The sequence below is a fragment of the Lutjanus erythropterus genome, chromosome 16 (genome assembly GCF_056507025.1).
Source record: "Lutjanus erythropterus isolate fLutEry1 chromosome 16, fLutEry1.hap2, whole genome shotgun sequence".
NCBI lineage: Eukaryota > Metazoa > Chordata > Actinopteri > Lutjaniformes > Lutjanidae > Lutjanus > Lutjanus erythropterus.
The window spans coordinates 21731665-21753223 of NC_139332.1; the positions used below are offsets into that span (position 1 = coordinate 21731665).

General features: G+C 36.3%; 1 protein-coding gene across 2 annotated transcripts; it reads left to right on the forward strand.

The window, feature by feature from the left end:
• The first annotated feature begins 923 nt into the window (after positions 1-923).
• On the forward strand, positions 924-20436 carry ptpn2b (protein tyrosine phosphatase non-receptor type 2b). 2 transcript variants are annotated; one of them, XR_014772032.1, is made up of 11 exons: positions 924-1168; positions 1688-1778; positions 1891-1991; positions 6225-6323; positions 8372-8509; positions 9355-9564; positions 10634-10795; positions 12623-12831; positions 13054-13149; positions 15172-15333; positions 19485-20436. XR_014772032.1 is itself a non-coding variant. In XM_084738925.1 (10 exons), the coding sequence occupies exons 1-10, from the start codon at positions 1112-1114 to the stop codon at positions 19504-19506; spliced, it is 1185 nt and encodes a 394-aa protein (XP_084595051.1). In that variant the 5' UTR covers positions 924-1111; the 3' UTR covers positions 19507-20436. The 2 variants fall into 2 exon arrangements, 1 of the variants encoding a protein (XP_084595051.1); XM_084738925.1 differs by lacking the exon at positions 15172-15333.
• The last annotated feature ends 1123 nt before the right edge of the window (positions 20437-21559 follow it).

The window sequence follows — 21559 nt, forward strand, 5'->3', positions numbered from 1 at the left end:
GCCATGATAGTCTCTTTGGCAACTAATGCCTCACACATTTTTTTTTTTTTAATTTGTCATATGAGTAACTGTTCAAAATGTCATCCTGGCCTATCATTTTGATATTTTCTGTAGAACTGAAATGATTGGATAATTATATACATTTATTCTCAAAATGGGTACTTCAGTGATGCAGTTGTTTGACGGCAGTCTTTTTATTTTAGAAAACATATCTACATTACCAGTATGAACACTGCCCATACCAAATAAAATATTATCAGTCCATAAGAAAATTATCAAAAATGATCATGTCATATCATTCATTATCATAACTTGTTTTAATTGTCTTCTTATCATTACTAATTTTTAAAAATTAAAAAAATAAAAGTAACTGCACCAAAAATCAACAGAAAGAAAGTGAAGAAAGTACTGCAAATTCAAAATAATGTATCATGAGTCCATAAGGAATTTATCAAATTAGTTTTAATTGTCTTCTTATTCTTAAGGCATCTTAATGTGGTGCCATACTGATGCAGTTCTTGATTTTAAATGTAGTCCAAATTTTCCAGAATTTACATACTTATTAAAATGTCGTTACTTTGCATTTGAATTATCGCCCAGTTTTCCATTTTATGGCTGATAAATGACAGATTGTTTTTTCTTACAGATCAAGGGTTTTATAGTTAACTAAAACCAAACTAAAAACTAAAACCAGGCGTTAAAAACATTTTAGATTTAGTTTTTGTCAAACTGGTCAAACTGGTCAACACAACAAGCAAAAAAGAAACAAGCTAAACTGAGAAGAGCTAAACTAAAGTAAAGCACATTGCTATAATAACTCTGTTCACGGAAAGTTGTTTGACATCTCGCTTGTTCACTGAATATCTTTGCTGCGTTTCGTTTGACAGCTACGGGAGGGCCTCTTTCCGCGCATGCGCACACATCTCTTGCTCAGACGTCAACTGCACCGGAGAGACAACGGACAAACATCTCGCCAGAGCTTGTTAGCGTAGGGAAGTAACAGTTCTTTGACCAAAAAGCTTCTCTAGCCTGAATAAAGTAATGAGGTAGATAGCCGCACGAGTAATTACACTTACCTTGATTAAGATAGACTGGCGTTGCCACGGTGAAAATGGACCAGGAGTTTGAAGAAATAGATTCAGAGGGCCGGTGGCAAAAACTGTACCTAGTAAGTCTGTTAGCATAGCTAGCATGAAGCTAACGTAAATAGTAACGTTACTTCAAGCGCGCATTTAACTTAGCAAGCTAACAGTTCGGCTAACTCATCAAATATCCGCTTTTCCGACTGTTATTAATCGCTGTTTCCTTTCATATTTGTAGTTTTTGGCTGTTTTAAGCTTTTTCATTTTGTCTATACACCACTACACTTTAATATGTTAACGTAAATGTTACCGTTAGCTTAGTCATAAATGTCACAAGCTTATACATGTGATTGAAGTCCACTGTGATTAACTACATTATACAGCTACTCACTTTTATACGCAGCTCTACGAATTTATTTCACAGCAGGATCTTATTGTGATTAAGCTGTTGGATGTTTATGGTCGCAAGTAGCTGTGTTTGTACCGTGTGGTTGTTGCACATAAACATTTCAAATTGGATGTCACTTGTTTCCTCACATCAACTGCTCAGATAGTACATACTCGTGCGTCTTGTGATTTCTAAACAACCATTTTATTGTTTTCAGGAAATCAGGAATCAGTCCCACGAGTGCTCCTACAAAGTGGCGAAGTATCCAGAGAATCGCAACAGAAACAGATACAGAGATGTCAGTCCATGTAGGTGAACATATGTGGAAACTGTTGACAATGTGTAGTTTTCTGAGCCTTTAACTATGTCTGTCAGTTTACAACCAGTCCCCCAAATAAATTTCTGTCCTACTGCCTGCAGTTGATCACAGTCGGGTGAAGCTGGAGAACACGGAAAATGACTACATCAATGCAAGTCTGGTTGTCATGGAGGAAGCCCAGAGAAGTTACATACTGACTCAGGCAAGTTCAAGGCTTTTTATTCCAGTAATAACAATCATGCCTATTTTATCTTTTGGATTAATTGATTATACTTGCTTGGTCTCTTAAATACAATTAAATGGTTTATAACCAAAGGCTGATTAGAACCTTAATACTACCATGAAGTCTTAGGACTGCTTGGTTTGTCCAAACCAAACGATTTTGAATCATGTATGTAGGATTGCAATGGTGTTTTTTAAGACATGATAATCAACGTCACCTTTCACGGCATACAGTATTACATAGTTATTATTATTGTCAGTTACAATGACTTAAAGAAATTAAAACAGAAGGTTTTATAATTTCACAGAATAATATGGCCTTACAGAAATGAAACTTGAAACCATACTTTTTCTGGAAGTACAGAAATGGTAGAATTCAATGCTGTAGACAAGCAAATACACATGTTATGATAATAGCTAATTTTCTTACCATGGTATCTATGGCATATCATGAAACTGGTGCAACCTTAAATGTATGTATGTCTTTTTTTATATATAAGAAAATTACATAAATGAGTAATCTGTAACCAAAATGCATGCAAATAAATTTTCTGTCAGCTAACTACTCAATTCATCGATTAATCATTTAAGCTTGAAAACAGTTTACTATTAACCTAACCATAAAACAAGTTTACGACAATTGAAGCAGTGTAAATAATGTATTATCAGCCACTGTGGATTGATCTTTATGACGCATACTCTTGCTTTATTATAAACAGCAGCTCAGTTCCCCTAATAGAGGGCAGTCAGTTAGTGTTATCAGAAAATGTGTGGCTGCTAGTAAAGCAAATATGTGTGTCTGCTGTCAAAGCTGATTGGTGGAGCAGGCCACTTTCGGTTTCCATACTGCATATTATAGTGGTGTGTGCATATGTTTACATCACTGAGCATGAATGATTGTAAGAAGTGCTATTTTGAATTATCAAGTCATTTATTCATAAGTAAAGTGTTTGCATCACTACATAATTTTAACTGCAGGAGTGTGTCTGACCTTGAGTAGGGATGCATGGAATAGTTCAAAGCTTCATTCTTAACATCATAATGACATCTGAATTCTACATCAACATTCAGATGACCCAAGCTGTATTTATTTATTAAGTTACATGTCTATTCATTCTCTTTAAACTCAGTATTTCTGCTTAGTGCCAGATAAAGATTAATATTATTAGTATTATACTATTTGTACAATTAGATTTCAGTGATTTGTGTTGACTCAATTCACAAAAATAATTTTTCGGTCAAGAAACTCAGCTTTGCAGTGCACAAACTATTAAGGTGGCAGTCTAACAGCAACCTGAAAGCACCATAACCTACATTTACGTTGATGAAACTAAGGTGTTACATTCATTTTAGAAAGTAAAAGTAAATTTAAAAAGAGTAACTCCAGCAATTCAAATTGAGGATTTTGTTTGAAGATTTTTTTAAAATGTACATATTTCATTCTTTTAGGGTGATGATATAAATTAAATTTGAGATTCAAAGCTTCATATGAAAACCTTTGAATATAAAAAAAGACATTCTGTACAGCCAACTTATTTTTTTCTGGCCCAAAACCTTCAGCTTTGATGTCGAACTTAATTAATGATAGTTTCATATTTATAAACTTAAGATTCATCAACATTATTGTAAACTTTGTCCATACAGCACCCTAGCCTACAGACAATATTGTTTGTGTATAGCCATGACAGAACAAATGGCATTTGTATTCAACAAGCCATAGAGATTAGTTTTAACATACATAGCAAGGAGTAAAGCTGTTGTTCTGTTTATTTTATAATACTGAAATATGTCAAATGTTCCTGTGATGGCAAAAAGATAAACTTCAGGGCAACATCTGTCTCAAGATGACCACTGTTTGATACTTTTTCCATTTAGCTGGATACCTCATGACCACTAGTTGCAGGCAGATCCTAGTCAGCTGCTTAGTATTGAAGCTGGCTTGTGGGATCATAAATGTTTTGCCCTTAGCCACCAATATTTTAAAGATAACTGCTATTTAAAAAATCTTCTGTTGCATGTGGAGCACCAACAGTCACTTTGGCAGCTGGATTGAAATCACTTCCTTGTTTTACTCTGTCAGTGAGTTCTGTAGAATATTTGCATTTTTCATTCTTAACCACTGAGATCAGACATACCACTATTGCTTATGTAATTGCACTTACATACAAACCAGTTGACATGTAGAGAACACTACCGATGTTTTCTTATTTTCTTCTTAAACATGGAGATAAGATAATTGTTTAAATGCTAATTTAGAAGCAGTGAAATTCTGATCTAGACAGTGGCTCATTCATGGAAGGTGGCACAAATTCATTGGCTTGTCATGGGTGTTGCTGTGTGAAATTGATGATTAAGGGCCAATACCTATGATTGAAAGGAATATGTAAAGCCACGCTGATTAATGTTGGTTCCTAAACTGAAGGCCAACACGTGGGTGTCTCCACCCTACACACACCTTTGAATATTCTCATGTCTTTAGGAAATGAAAGGACAAATACCCACATAACTTCTTCATGTGATTTTTTTTCCTGGCCAGCTTGACTACAGAAAAGTGATAAAACAGATTCTTGTTAACCGATTGACATTGGTCTACACTTACTGAATACTTCCTCCATAGTCTAAAGCCACAGAAAGTTGCTGAAATCAACACAAGACTAAATTATCCAGTTTCTTATGGTAATAGTGGATTGTAGCTTTTCCAGTGAAGTCAATAGCAGACATTTTTGGGATGATACTTAACAAAAGTATGCCAACTAAACATCAATTGCCAAGGACATTCATGCCAAATTTTTACACATGCTTTGGTCATGGCTGACTAACGTCTATTTTATTCAAGAAGAATATGGAAAAGAAAGAAAAGGAAAAACACATTTTACATGAACAAAAAATGCTGTAACACATCGGATTATTATTTAACAAAGGACATTTTGTCAAAATATTGTAAATTTAAATACTGTCTCATGAAAGTTTTTGGTATTATTACATCCCCACTATCAACCTTTTGGAAATATAATAACATGCACTGAGTGTGTCACCAAGTTAGGTGGCAATTATAAATGTTTTCCAAGTTTGTGTGCATCGTTTTTTGCTTTTGTTTTTTTTTTTGTTTTTTTTATATATGAGGCAAAGCTAGACTGTACCATTAATCTGTGTTTTTATTTAATGCATTATAATGTACCGCAACACTGATCAAAGGCAATCTGAAATAATCAAGTTTCTTGTTGCACAATGACAAATATGAGAAGAAACTGGTTCAAATTTATTATACTTTATTATTATCTTTTTGAACACACATTAAGTACATTACATGCAAATATCTACACCAGTACATACACACATATGTACCAACAAAGTACTGTGTAACACTAATAATGTAAAACCGCATCAAATAAATTAAAAGAGAGTAAGAAAAAGAAATAAATAAGAGAAAAAAATATAGTTGGATTAAAATAAAATCTTTAAAAATGGCGGTCATAGCACACATTCATATATAATGTACACTGGATCAAAATAAAATGACATAATTATCAGTTTTCAGTGTCCCTTCCTGATCTCTATTATGTGATTTATAGTTGTCTGTCATTTTTAATAAGCCATGTTGTCTGTCAAGAGCATATTCAAAATAGGTTTTATGCATGTGAAATATGCAATGCAAAATCTATCCACCTTTTCAAAAGGCATATGACATTACTGATTTTACAACTGTGTGTAACAGCTTTCAACTTCAGATATTAATATTCAAGAGCAATCAGTACTGATTGTGACTCGTCTGACATCAACATTATATTAATATAGTATTTCTTTTATTCTTGTTGCTGACACATTACTTTATTTGCACGTGATGAAAGATTAAGCAAAGATTTATTGAGAGTTTGCCTTTGTTCTATCTATTCTATATTATCTGAGATACATTTGACATTTAAAGCTATTGCACCCCCATTCAACCACATCATAACCTTTAGCAGTCTTGACCTTTTAATTAAACTCTTGTTATTATTCTGCAAATCTCTTTTGCATACTGTAGTTATTACCCCATTAATAAAGACAGTGCTCCTTAGCCAGTTGCTTAGCTAATGTATTTAGTGCATCTGATGTTTTTGTTCATGCTTGGAAGATACGTTTCAATAATAAATGACTTCCCACTGTCCCACTGGACTCCTGCCATTAAACTGATCAAAGTGTGATTATATGTGTGTGTGTTTGCTGTCCACAGGGTCCCCTTAGGAACACCTGTGGCCACTTTTGGCTCATGATTTGGGAGCAGAAGACCAAGGCAGTCATAATGCTCAACAGGGTAATCGAGAAAGGCTCAGTAAGTACACATGAATAAATTAAAATACAACACGTTGTCTGGTTTGACATTTATTATTTGTCTGGTGCCTTAACACCCACACACAGACTACAGAAATACTGAACAGACCACAGAAAGATAGCAACACACACATGTGGTCAAAATAACCAGCCTGCAGACAGTGTGAAATAATTAATGCAACTTGTTGAATTAGTCTTGGTTTTTGTGTGAACGGCCCACTGTGAGGTTTCAGCCTCCTGTCAGCAGGATAACAAGAATTCAGTGTTTTGACAGCATGTTCACAGATGTATGTGAGGAACTGGGATGTTGCCCAACCTTTCAACTCCCTTAAATCCAGTGATCCTGTGATGTGCTGATTAAACACACACAGAGGAACACTTTCTGTCACGCAGGGCAGCTGTGATCTCTCTCTTTCTCAGTAAAGCAGCTGGAATAGAGCTCAGTCATGAGATTCACTCACTGACTGTTTTCTTGGAAATAGAAGATAAAGAGCACGTAGTCAGTCCGCTGATATTATTAACCTCACAAGGATCTTTTATGTAGGCCAGGGCTCCAATCCTGCTCAGGGAATGTTACATAATAGGCTTATCCTCAACAGTTCTGGTCATTGTCAGTTTACAAATAAAATACTGTATGGCTAGATGTTGATTGTACACACAAGTTAAGTTTTTTCAAAATGTGTGCTCTGAACAAGATCAAATGCACTAGAAAATTCCAAGTAAAAGCCCAAACTGTGCAAGAACACTGGATTCATACTTTATCCAAAATACTTCTGGACAAAATACTGACAGAGATGGCAGCATATGATGGATTTACCTTCAGCAGTTGGCTTTAGCGAAATGTGCCTATCACTTCAGAAAGACAGCCAGAATCTCCTGAAGAATCCATCTGAAATCTCATACAAAGTGAGTGAGCGAGCTTTTTTTTTTTTTTTTTTTTTTAGAGCTTTGCTTTTTTAACTTTGAGCGATCACTGACTTTATTAGGCCGAGAGTCTAATGCTGGAGTCGCTGCAGCAGCCTCTGAACACAAACAGAATGTGAAATCTGTCTCAGCTTATTGGAATGACTTTGAAAACACCAAATGACTTGCCTCAACAAATTTCATTAATTTGTAATATGAAGAATTGTAAAATAATACTTCTATGAGTCTGTTCTGACAAACAATGACAGATCACAGGCGATAAACTCGACATTTCATCATCCCTGCTGTAGCGAAGGTCAAGCTGCATGACAAGTTTATATTACAATGTTGATTAATGTTGAATGTGTTTTGATGGTAGCTAAAATTGTAACTTAAAAACAAGAGCATTTCTCAGGATAGTGTGCTTCTTTTGGCAGAGATAGAAAATGTGTAATTTTGGGGGGGGAAAATGAATCTCTAGATGGCACATTAGCAAGAAGCATATAGAAGAAGCAAATAATAAATGAGTAAATAAGCAAGATGAGAACATAAAACATTAAGAACAATATAAACAAGATAAAAAAATCAACAGATTAATATGTTAGTATACATTAACTGTGCCTTAAATTTGTCAGTTTTAATAAATGGAAAATACCAGTCTAAAATGCATGAAAAAAATTGAATACACACAAGAATAGAATCTTGACTAATATATGTTTTTAATCCACACCAAAGCTGTGACACAGTATGTCACTGTCACAAAGCAGAGGTTGGGTTTGGTATAGATGTGTAGTTGTATATGTTGATGGGAGAGCAATATATTAATGTTTTGTATTTGGGTACATTTGAGTGCATGTTAGAGAGTGCATTAATGACATGTAACGTTGTATATTTGTGTGTGAACTGGTAGATGTGCAGGTATGTGTGGGGAGAAAGAAGATAAAGACATAAAAAAAAATATGGAAGCATTACTTAAGTTTATGCCGACGATTAAACTGTCCTTCTTTTAGTCGTCAGCTGCTTTACCTCAAAGCCAACCTGGCCGTTTAACTAACATCTGCGTTTCATCAAGTGGATTTCTTTGTCAGGTGTTTGATTTATTTGGTATCTCTGAACAGCTTTGTCTCCTTTTTCCATCTTTTACAGGAAAAGTGTGCCCAGTACTGGCCCACAGCTGAGGAGAGGGAAATGGCCTTTAGAGACACACGTTTCTTGGTCACACTGTTGTCAGAAGACACCAAGTCTTACTACACCACCAGAGTGCTGGAGCTGCAGAATTTGAGTGTATGCCAAATTATTACTTAGATGAAGATGATGTCATGGCCTGATGTAGACATTCAGACAGATTTAATGTTTTTTGTTTGTTTGTTTTTTATTTTTACCAGTTATAGATTTCCAAACATCCAAAGATTTTTTTTGTTTAAGTTTTTCATATTGAAAAATGGACATACAAATTAGCACACACACAAAAAATATCAACAACCAAAAAAATTAACTGCCAGTGTGATCACAGGAAGCATTAGAAATAAGCACACACCTCTTGCAGGGTCCCCATGGCTCGTAAAACTGTCTAAAATACAATTGTCTGAATTATAGGCCCTAAAATGTCTTGAATATGATTTTGACAGGTCCTAAAAGATTGATTGGATTATGAAGTTAACATTAGTCATATAGTCTTGGTTTTAAATGTGTGTTTGGGAAGAATTTGTATCATGCTGTAACAACTACAATCCCCCTGCCCCCAGCATGGAACCAATGACTTACTGCTATTTGTCTTGTGGACATACTATTCTGTGTATTCATGTTTAATTGAATGTCGTAATTCTGGGATCCTCTGTATTTTCTTTGCCAGTATGGTCATGAAATCAGTCTTGAATTGCATTCATAAGATCTTAAAAAGTCTTTTTGAAACCTGCAGAGACCCTTTCTTGTTTTGCTGCTTCACTGAGTAAGTTTTCAGAACCTGGTTTGTTAAATGAATTGAAACTGAAACAGTTTGACATGTTTCCTGAGTTCAGATGTCAAACACAACTGAAACACACCCAGCACTGACAGGCTTAATACTAATACTAGTACTAATATTGTTGATGTTTTTTTTTCCTGCTAATAAGGCCTGTCTCCTTTCACAGACAGGAGAAAAGAGAGAGATCTACCATTTTCATTACACCACATGGCCTGATTTTGGTGTGCCAGAGTCCCCAGCATCCTTCCTAAACTTCCTCTTCAAAGTGCGGGAGTCAGGAGCGTTGGGAGTGGATCATGGGCCGGCTGTGGTGCACTGCAGTGCTGGAATCGGACGCTCAGGGACATTTTCATTAGTCGATACATGTGTGGTCTTGGTAAGTCCAGCCTTTTTGTTCCATATGAGCTCTGATAAAGTGTTTTTACTAATTTTTCACAACAGGCAAAATCCAGAGAATTTGGCATTTAGGTTGTCTATTCAAGGGAAAAATATATATGTTTATCACCAAATGGTCAAAATATTTAGACTCTAGAATACTGGTTAAAATTAAATTTTAAGTTAGAATATGGTTTAATTCACTAAATCTTAGCTTTTATTAAAAGTTACTTTTTAGTACTGTTTTTTTAGAGCACAGATTTGTGTTTCCAAATTCTGAGTATATTTCACACGTATGAATTTATATATTTAGACAGGTGTGTGAGTTACAGCCAACTCTGACCCATTTTATCCTGTGTTGACCTGTTTGTATCTAAAATCATGGAAATAAGTGCATTTGACTCAAGTGCATATTCACAACAAAGAAAGAGTCAGTCAGTATATTATCTACCATTTTACTACTTATGTCAAAACTACATTTTGCATTTGCCATCTTGCCTCAGTTGCTCAGTAGTGAGTACTTTATTTGTCTCATCAGCACTTTTGCTGTAAATAAATATATCAGAGTGTTTCCTGGTCCTCTGACTGATAAATATATTTTGAATCCAAGTTTAAAATACTTGAAGTACAAGTTTAAAATGTTTTAAATGAAAGTTTAAAAAACTATTTGCAGACTGATTCCTGTTTCTGAGTTAAAAAGAAAGAAAGTGCTGAAGAAAAACCTCCAACAACTAAAACATAAATTAGCTTTTATGTGGTTACGTTCAACCCACAGCTGAAATGCAACATTGTTCTCTTTGCATGCTGGGAAATGCATGAAAAACATGATGATGTGGAGGTAGATAAACCAGATCAAAGGAAAATACATAACTCAAAAGGTCAGTTACAGCATTTCATCCCAAAACTGCTGCACTATACTCACCATCACAGACTGCTGTTGTACACCAATGTACAAATGTGTCAGGCTTAAAGTCCCTTCAAAACATGAGCAACAAATGCATCAACAGATATCAGGAAACAAGAGGTTCATCCCAATTAGCTGAACCAATTTACATTACTGTCCTGACCAGATGGACAAGAGGAAAGATCCCTCATCAGTGGACATCAAAAGCATCCTGTTGGACATGAGGAAGTACCGCATGGGCCTGATCCAGACCCCTGACCAGCTGCGCTTCTCCTACATGGCTGTCCTCGAAGGAGCCAAATGTATCATGGGAGATTCCTCTGTACAGGTACCTGCGCCACACACATCTTAACTAGTTTCGTCACCCATTCTAACACACACTCGCTCTTAATGATCCATTATATATGATAATCAATTAGTAGGTGTGTTAAACCATTTACAGGTACGATGTGGAAGCAAAGAACCACCCAACACAAAGCGACTTCAAACTGTTTAACACACACTGACAAGTTGATTATCCCTCATATACTTTGGTCATTTGCCAATAATATGAAATAAAAGCATTCACAGATGTTTTAGTGAGTTTTGCATTCAAAATCAAAAGCAAGGAAGAGATCCCATTGTCATGATAAGGAATAACTCTAGTCCCTTTTACATCTAAACTCAGCTGGCTTGCCACAGTTGATAACGATTAACATGACTTCCTAACTAGAAGTGATGTGAGTGAACAACCGCCCACGTATAATACAAGCAATACTGCACTTGAGATGTCTCCCTGCAGATGAGTAAATTGGGTGTCTGAGTTATTTATTCACAACTAACAATTTTCTTGAATCAGCCTTGTTTCTATGTAGTTGGAGGTCAGTTTACTTAAATGTAACTCCCAAAGGTTCCCTTTTTCCTTCCAAACCCTGTCCTTTTTGACAATATTCCTATTAAAAGTCTGCTTGTCATCCTCATCAATTTGTCTCTCATCCTGAAACTTTGCTGAGTCCAGGCTAAGCCATTTTCAAGATAATTGCCAAAGTGTAAACTTGATTGTTACAGTGCCACCTTGAGGTCAATAAGTGTCATTTTTGTTTCCTGAGTAGTGCAACCCAACTGCCAATTTTGGTGAACTTTTGTCATATAGTTTTTGATGCACAAACGTTTTTAGCAGAGAAAAATTGGAAAAACAAAGAAAGAAGGAATAATCAGAACAAAAACAATAGGGGTCTGCAGCAGGCGATGTTGCTTGGACCACTCTATATAGATAGAGTTTCCATGGATATTATTTCCTAGAGGTTGATTTGCATCAGAAAATTGTGACACGTTTGACTGAACACAAGTAAAATCCATTTGATTCAGTTATTAATTCAGTGGCAGGAGGTAGATGAAACAAGGTTATTGTCGATCTCCCAACTTATTATCACCAGATCCCTCTTATCAGGGGTCAAGTCACATGCACATCTTAGTGATAAGGTGGCTGTATGATAACCACAAGGAAAGAACCAAACACTCCCTGGGATTTGAGTCTAAAAGTATTTTGTTTTACAGAAAAAATATCCTAATAAAATGTTTCTACACCCTACTGAATGGAAGTAAATGAGTGTGACTGAGCGGTGTATTAGTGTAAGAAGTAGACAAGGTTATAAACTATTGAAACTTTTTTATTTTTTCTGTAAAGAGTTCTAAATGGTAGACAGCAACAAACAAATCTACATTTATTTTGAATCCTTCTTGAAACTTGACATTTTCTTGTGAGTGACAAACAGCATTGTGATGAAGTACTGCAGCGCTGCAGAGATACTCTGGCCCACAAATCTTGTGCTCAGTATGTTAGAAAACAGGTTTGTTTGGTACAGACCCAACAAATGTCACTTCATTCACTTCACTTCACTTGACAATCTATAGTAGTCTGGTTAGGCTTATGTTATGAATACTTGACAACAGTGATTTGTGGCATAGTAGTTTGTGTGTTTTTAGTATGGAACGCTCTTGATCTTGTGTAATTAAGCTAATACTTTTTACTGTTTTTGATGCACACAGACATATTTTGAAGAACATCGCTCTTTTGATCAGTAGTACAAATACTATGGTGGCCTGCTTCGCCAATACATTTTAAAGTCTTTAATATCTATTCAAATTCCTTTGTGTACTGTTCCTCTCCCTGCAGAACCAGTGGCGGGAGTTGTCCAGGGAAGATCAGGAGCCGACATCGGAGTCTCCCCCCTCAACTCAGCCTCCAACCAGGTGTCCGGGAGAGCGATGCAACGGCACCCAACGGGGAGGTCAGCTGGAGGAAGGAGGAGACTACAGACAGGACGGCAAAGTACCAGCACAGTCTCCCTGCAAAGAACCGGAGCTGGACGGCAGCACAACACAGTCAGTACACTCAGTGTGATAAAGAAAACCAATCGTTGTCTCTTAGTCATAATCAACTGATAAATAATTTGAGTTGTTTGTGGGTGATTAGCTAATAAAATAAAAAGTATACATTTGTGAATGAGAAAGGTAAAATGAATAACATTAGTGAGCTTATCATTTGAAATGGACAGTTAATTTTTGACAAACAGCTGTTTACCCATTTCCCTCCTTTTTACATAGCAAACGACGCAGAGAAGACAGTATCTCCAAATCAGGCACAGCCAAGACATCCCAAAGCAAACCCAGGACAAACGACTCAGAGAAGAAGAGAAAAAGGTGATTACATCACATGTTTGATATACATCTTGATTAAATAGGCTTAAGTTTGATATACATACATATATATATATATATATCAGATAGGGGCGCAACAGATCACAAAACACGTATTTCAAACCAGATCATGGTTTAGTTAATGGTTATGGTCACAGATCGAATCATTTCTTTGGGATCAGAAAAATGGGGGGTGGGTTATGTATGTCTGCCTCTCTCTGTTTCTAGTCAGCATGAACTGTATAATAGAAATATCTAAAAGAAATAAAATATAAACAAAATCTTTATACAGTCTATTTTAGTCCCCACTCTGCAGTCTTGTTCAGTGTCCTGGTCAGCACTGTCTGATTGGTTACTTGCCATGAGCAATAGCTGTTCAACACTGACTACGTTTATATGCACACTGATTTCCCTCTATTATTCAAAATATGAGAATATTCAAAATTTGATACAGCTCATGTAAAACAGCATATTTCATTTGGATATTCTGAAGTCGGCCTTGTTCTGAATGGAGCATTTTCTAATAAAAACATTGCAACACGCAGCCTCTTTCCTTTTTGCAGTCAGCTGTTTGCATTGTAAACAAATCAACACCACTCACCAACAGTGTGTAAGGCTGAGGTATAGATGTATGCACAAAAGAAAAACCTACATTTCTGATTAGAGGGAGAAACACACCTTCTCTTAAATATAATGAAAGATTTGGATATCAACAGGACTTTGAGTATGTTCAAATTTCGTAATGCTAACTTTTTCAAGAAGGTGGTTAAATGAATAAAACAATAAGGCAGCCACCAGTGGAAGACTGAAAAAATCCTATTGTGACGCAAAGAAGCATCCATAGTCTGAGTATACATGGCTGCATGTAAATGGGAATATTAGTGGAATATTCATTTGCCATACAAACGACTTTTAGCTTTGTCAGAATAAGAGCAAAACCCGGAATAATGTATGCACATGAACGTAGTCACTGAAGACTGTGCCACAGATGGACAAAGAGACTGGAACAGCTCTGCTAAGTGAGCAGAGTCGTATGATCTATTTCTGTGATAACAAGTATGCCCAGTATCCCAGTTATACCACTGAAAATGCCTGAAGTGACAGACTACAGGATTACACGCAATAGAGACAAAACCAACGGCTTTTAAATCAATCGCTCTAAACCCAGTCATTACGTTTCAGAGTAAAACACAGCACACATCTGTCCTGTCTTTTCACTGGAAGTCTGATTTGGGGAATTATAGTTTGAAAAAAGTAACAGAGGCAGTAAAAATATTACTGACCATGATGGTTACATTTTGCGATTACTTGCAGTTCGTATGTGTGCCGAACTATGGGGTGTGATCCGTACAGATTACTGACAAACTATGTTCTGTTGCACCACTAGTACTGTAAGGACCGGATCTAATTCATCATATCTTTTTTCTAAATAAAAAGAGCTGGTGTTTGTGCAATCCTGTTGTAATGTTGCTCCATAATAGGGGATGTAGAAAATCTGCAGTGTGACATCATTTCACGTCTCCCAGTTTCCTAGTTTCACTTTTACACTTTTAGGAAAGGCATCATTTTTACTCGACCGCTCTTGTGGCATAAAATTGATGACAAAGAAGAAAAGATATGAGTCACATTTCAACGTCATTTCTTTTAACTCCACAGGGAATCCAGGCAGGCTTTCCCAGTGCATGACTCAACCTCCTAATAGTTAGACTTCATACTGAACTCAGGCTTCATTTTTTTATCTATTAATTTCTAATTTTCTTTCAACATTCTCAGTCATTTAGTGTGAAAGCACCAGTGTAGCTAACTGACATCTACTTCATGTTCTCATGAAGGCGAGAGAATTGACCTAATGAAGCACTTATTTCTGATGACTGCGCACTTCCAAAAACTGCTCACTATGTCATTTCTGAGAAGCCTTCCTTTGGTGTGTGACATGTCAGTGTTGTTCCAGTAATTCAGCCCAAACTGCACCATGTTTCTGACGGTTTTCTGTCTCACTCTGATGTTGTGGTTCTTCTCGGACAGTTTGGGCTGCATGTGCTGCACATGACAAGAGCTGGCCTGTCCAGTGGGGGGCAGTGTATCTTTACCCCCCTCTGCGACAGCGACAACAACCACGAAGAGCACATTTAGAGGACGAAGTTTACCCACAGCTTTTAAAAAGAACGTCTACTCTTGTACATGGAGGTGTGTGTGTGTGTGTGTGTGTGTGTGTGTGTGTGTGTGTGTGTGTGTGTGTGTGTGTGTGTGCGTGTGTGTGTGTGTGTGTTTTCCTGTGTGGTGTGTTTTTGTTTCTCTTGAGGGTTTGTTCTTGTTTTCATGATTTGCTTGGCTCCTGTGGTTTGGAGTTGTGTTAATTTTGGCTGCACTCGAGCATGGTGTGTGTGTGTGTGTGGCGTGTGTATGTGTGTACATTTGTGGTTTCAGTTATTGAAGCTCTGCAATATTCCAAATCAACTTGACATTTCAAAGTGCAATTTTTTTTTTTTTTACCATACATCATATATTTAAATTGGTTAGCTTCTTTGGTAGCTTCTTTTCAAATGTTATCGAGCAAGAAAGTGATCTAATCAACAATAACTTAAGTTTTCACTTCACTAAACCATCATACATAAAAATGCTTTTTTGGCAAATAAGATGGCTAGGACAGAGAATATAGAATCATTAATGGTCCCTCAACAATCATACAAAATAAGTACTGAAGTAATTCACCAATAAAGAGTAAATTCTGGTCCTGGATGAGGCTGTGAATGCATCACACCTGAGTTTAATCTGATCTCATCTTGAAGCTCTTTAAGGTTGTTGCATGTTCATGTGGTTTTGCTGCAGTTGTTTCATGAGGTCTTCACGTTACTTCAGGACCTTAGCATGGCAGTGTTCCTAATTGGTTTGTGGGCTTTAAATTGCAACAGTTGTGCTTTGGCCTTGTTAAAGTTTGAATAGAAATTTTTGATGTTGGAGATTTCTGATCAGGTTTATCTTGATTAAATAGGCTTAAGGACCGTTGAACAATCAAAACATTTTGTTGTCTTTTGCTGTAGTTAACTGTAGTTTAACTAGTAAATGCTAAAGGTGTCTTATGCCTTGTTAATAGTTCAGAACCCCGAAATAATACGTTTACTATTACATAAGACAAAGAACAACACCAAATTCTTGGAATATCAGAATATTGTAGAAATGGAAATACTTGTTTGGTGAATTTTTGTGTTTTCGTTACCTTAGAATGAGATGCTTAGAGGATGCAGGTTCTCTTCCATGGATTCTTCCATGGATTCCTCCATGTTGCACCACTTTGTTTTACTGTAGGTTCTCGTATACGTATACGTAGAGTGATGCAAAGTGTTTGCAGTCTCTAAGTGCACTACTAGTTGCCATTAAATCCCACATACTGGTCCTTTCACCCGTTTATTCCACTGGGCACAGCACATTTGCGCCGGGGTTTTGATCAGCAATGGAGTATTTTGCCCACCTGATTATGCTGACTTGCTCAGATTTTTTTTTTTTTTTTTTTTTTTTTTTTGGTCCTTTTTCCTTGCTTTTTGTGCTTCGACCATGGATAAGTAGTTTAATTTTTGGCTGTTTTTATGTCTGCGTGGGCCTTTTGCTTTGAAAATCAACCAGATTCTCTATGGCTGTGGAATCACAAACATTGTGTAGAATGGCAGCGATCAGCGCCGGCTGACGTGGTGCAGCTGTAATACGACGCCAAGGTGGAATTTAGCTGTAAGAGTCTGTAACAAAGGAATGCTGGGTATTTGTGCTTTGAAAAGGACTTGAACAACTATTTGATTATCAAAATGGGTAATCATTAATGTTCTTCTGTCATTTAACTCCAGATATTCATTCTTTTGTTTTTATAAGTTAAATTTGATATTCATGCTGATGTGAGCATGTTTTAGCAGCAAAAGGTACAGGTGATCATATTGCGTATACAGAACTACATCTAAACCAAAACAGCTGGGAGGCATCAAGAATGCTGGATTCCTTAACTTTTTCCCTGCCTGATTTTGAACACTGCGGCGCAGGTCAGCGCTCATGTCAAGTTACCAGAACACAAGATTACATCTTCCAAAGTCTTTTTTTGACCGACCAACAGGCCAAAAGCCAAAGTTCTTCAATTTACAATGATAGAGCAGAACAAAAAAAAGAAAAAGAAAATGAACCAGAGAATATTTGGCATTTTTTGCTTGATAACTGACCGAAATTGATTTATCATTTATCAACATTAGTGCCAATTAATCATCTCTTCACCAAGTAATTGATTAATCATCTAATAGCTTCAGCCCTTCTTCAGACTGCCAGCCCAAAATCATTATTTGAGATGTCCAGATTGCATCCAGACTGCAGGAAAAAGCCATGAAACGCTATCTGATCCAAGTGACATTTGGAGGGGGTTTGAAATGTGATTCCAATCAGATCTCTACAGATGCATCTCAATTTGGATGCTCTGGCCGCTGAAATCAGATCTCAAAGTGTATTTTGCATCACTCACAATGCGACAAACAACAACAGAGTGATGGAAGTGCATCAGAGCCGCTTTGTTTGCAATTCACATTCAGTTCAGTAAAAATTTCACAGTTGATACCATATAGAAAATCTTCAAAATGTAAAGGTTTTCAGGGCAGAGAACTAATGATCTGTTGACCTGTACAAATCAACGCTTGGTAGTCTAACAATGGCATTTCAATGGTAAAGTCAGAATTGAACTGTGTCAAAACAAATTGTGGATTTGGAGAATCGCAACACGCAACGTAACAATGCAGACAGTCTGTCTTAAAGATCTGACTTCAAATCGTGATTTTGCCTGCAGTCTAAACAAATCCTCAGTTTAGATCACAGAGAGTGAAATCTAATAAAGTGCTGTAATGTTCTGCAATAACTAATTGTAAATTTTCTTGAAAATGCTCCATTAATAGTTAAAAATATCTGAAGAGATGTGTTGCTTATTAAACACAATGGCTGCTTTGCATTGATAATCACTCTGAAGGTGGTGGGCCATTCTACCAAATTGGTGCCAACTGCTATCCAGCAACTAAAAGACAAATTTAAAAAGCATTTTAATGTGCAAATGTTAGATGTTTGCTAAGATCCTTCTGTCATCTGTTGAAACTCAAAATAATATCTGAGATAGTGGCAAGTTTAATATATACAAAATAATAATTTATTGGATACTTAATACCAGGAGATGGTTGTCCCAAACCCTAGCCCCAAAGTTTCAACTAAAACACTAAAATGACTTTTGCAAATTGTTCAGTTGTTGTTTTTATGAAGAGATTTTTCTGAATTTTGAAAGTGAAGCTCAAAAAGTACATTTATTTTGTCTTTTGGTCCCATCATTCTGAAGTAAATGTGTTCAAAAGTCTGAAAATCAGGGTGTAACCTTATAGAACATCACTACCAAACACCTATTTAACCTTTTTAAATGAGTGTTTTTATGTGTACAACTGTTTAGAACTCTGCTCAATAACCATGTTCTGGCTGAGCATCTTTGAGACAGGCTTGAAATTGTCTAAAACTGTCACTATCGAAACAGTCAGAATCGAAACATGATGATGATTTCGCTTCTGACATGACTGTTTTTTTTTTGTGGCAGAGGGAATACTATTTTTATTTGAGAGAAGGAGCCGAAACAAAATTGTATCCCGGTTATGCAAATTATAAGTATTTAAGTAAAACTCCATGTTATTCAAAAGTCTGTAATGTGACATTGTTTGAATATCAGCTGAAATCTAACGCTTCTAAAATTGTCACTGCTGATACATGGGATGTTTTGTCAATTTTATGCCCTTTACAAAGAAAAATCAAATTCAAGACAAGGCTGCAGCTAACAGTTATTTTCATAGTTGATTAATCGGACAATTATTTTCTTGATTAATCGATTATATAGTTGTTTGATCTATAAAATGTCAGAAAATGTTGAAAACTGTCAATCAGTGTTTCCCAAAGCTGAAGATGACGTCTTCAAATGTCCACAACCCAATGATATTCCATTTACTGTCAGAGAGAAGTAAAAAAAACAGAAAATATGTCTACTTAACAAGCTGAAATCTGAGAATTTTGACTTTTTCCTCTTTAAAATACTCAAATGGATAAATTGAACTAATTCTGTAGAATGGCCCTGGTATGATTAAAGTGATCACTGTAACATGCCACAGCTGCTGCTGGCAGGTGAGCTAACCTTCCTGTAGATTTCTGTGAGTTTTATCTTGACCAAGCTGCAGACACTAACTTGACTTTGTGGCATGAGTTCCTTTGATCGCTCTCGAGCTTCACTGACACTCCGGTCGGAAACAGTTTGTTGATTTCAACCTCTTTAAATACTTTTTGTCTCGTGACAGGGCGAAAACTAGTGACTGCTAACCACCTCTGCCTGCGGCCACACACCGACAGCTCTGGCGTCAACGCCAACATCTGCAGGGAACTCCAGCTCTCTCCCAACCTTCGTGTCTTTCTTCCTCGACTCCAAACCACTCTTCCTCACCTCCACCTCAAAAGCCAGCTCTCCTCTCTTCTTCATTGCTTTTTTTTTTTGGGTTTTATCACAGCTCAGTGGCGTTATTCAGTCACCGCACCCCTCCCCCTTCCTCTTCCCGTTAGCAAAATGTCACTCCCACATACGCCTCAGTCCTCTATGTCACAACTGTCCCATGTCTCCCCTCATCCTCTCTAAACTGTTTACAGCAGACACTTTGACATTCTTTGAAGAGAGCACATTTGAAAAGAGAAACACACCAGCGCTTTGTCCCCAGGTCACACCTCAACCACAGCCTGTGCTGCTTCTGGAGTCAAAGCATCAGTCGTTTTTGCTTTAATAATATATTTTTTTTGCAGCTTTATCAATCTATTATGCTTCTTTGCATCAATGAAATTAAGACTGATAATAGAGGCTATGCATTGCCAATTTGTAATGCTGTTCATATGTGTATTTTTAGAAAACATTTTTTCAGAGTGGAAAATAAAAATGTTCTATTTTTTATAAGAGATTACTTGAAGTTTTTCACGATGATGGGGGATTGGTTTAATGAGAAGCACTGCCTCCTCCCATATGAGAAATTCAGTGGCATGTAATGTTTCATTGATGATGTACATAGTGTTCTTTTTAAAAAGATGTGTGTAAAAATGACATATTTTTGCTTGTAAAGAAAAAACGACAATGTTACAGATTTGAATACAGTAGAAAAGCTGATTTGACGACTTGTTCTCCTTTTTGAAATGAACTTGTCTTAAGTTTCTCTTTCTCTTAGAGTGTTATCCACAAATAAAACTGGTATTATCTAGTTTACATAACAACCTGTTTGTCTTTGCTCTTCTCTGCCTACTTCACAAACCTGCCAGCTGATTTGTAAGAAGCTGCACCTTTATTACAGACAAAGGATGTAACTTAAAAGTTTGACATTTTGAGAAAGTTGATCTTATCTGTCCATTAAATATGAGATTACAGCCCACTGCTGGTCGGTTTAGCTTATCACACAGACTGTAAACAACTATCCTGTCTCTGTCTAAACGAAATCCTTCTATCTCATTTATTTAATCCATACAAACCTGTACTCTTAGCAGTTGCCAGGCAACCAGTGTCAGTAACAGTAAATTACTGTTCTTCGGCAATAAATGGTCCGGCACATAACAATCCACAAAAAAGAAACTTATCATTTCTACACCTTGTCTTTTTTCTTTGTACGGATTTAACAAACAAGATATATGTTAATTTATTAGCTTGGAGACCTTGAGTAGTTTTGCTGTTTGCTAAGCTAGGCTAGTGGACTTGATGTTGCCTAGCAACGCAAACGGCATAATTCTAAGGCCTATAAAGCTTTACTTTAATTTTATATTTATCATTACAACAGATTATCATCACACAGTTATTGTTTATAGTTTATCACAGAAAAGTAAGGAAGAGTATTGGGAACAGGCATGACGGGAAAAATTAGATATTGGTATTAATATTTTGCGTATCTAGAATGAAGTCGAAATGGTATTTCAACTTTATTCTCAACATTTTTTCAGTAAACAAGAAATGTATTTATTGTGTCTTATGCCTGGCACTAGTCTAACTTTATCTTGACATTTACTGTCAACTTTATTCTTGAAATTCAACAATTAGAAATAAATGCCTGGCCTTAATACTATGACGGAGTATTAGGCCTGAAAAAAGAGGACCGTTTTTTTTTTCATTTTGCATTGTGAGGATTAAGTCAAAATGTCAAGAATAAAGTGAAAATAGTATTTCAAATTTATTCACATTTCATTATTCTCAACATTTTGACTTTATTCTCAAAATGTAACATTGACTTTTTATTTCTTATGTCTTGCACTAATACTAAAGGTTTGACTCTTGACATTTTCACCTTTATTCTAGAAATGAAAAATATTTTTTAAAAAAATCTCATTTTTCTCACCTTATGCCAGGCCCTAA

Excerpts from the sequence above, each read along its gene's own strand:
- ptpn2b (XM_084738925.1), top strand. The coding sequence starts at position 1,112 with ATGGACCAGGAGTTTGAAGAAATAGATTCAGAGGGCCGGTGGCAAAAA. Across the intron at positions 1,169-1,687 it reads GGTGGCAAAAACTGTACCTA|GAAATCAGGAATCAGTCCCA; the intron begins GTAAGTCTGTTA and ends TATTGTTTTCAG. Across the intron at positions 1,992-6,224 it reads GAAGTTACATACTGACTCAG|GGTCCCCTTAGGAACACCTG; the intron begins GCAAGTTCAAGG and ends TGCTGTCCACAG.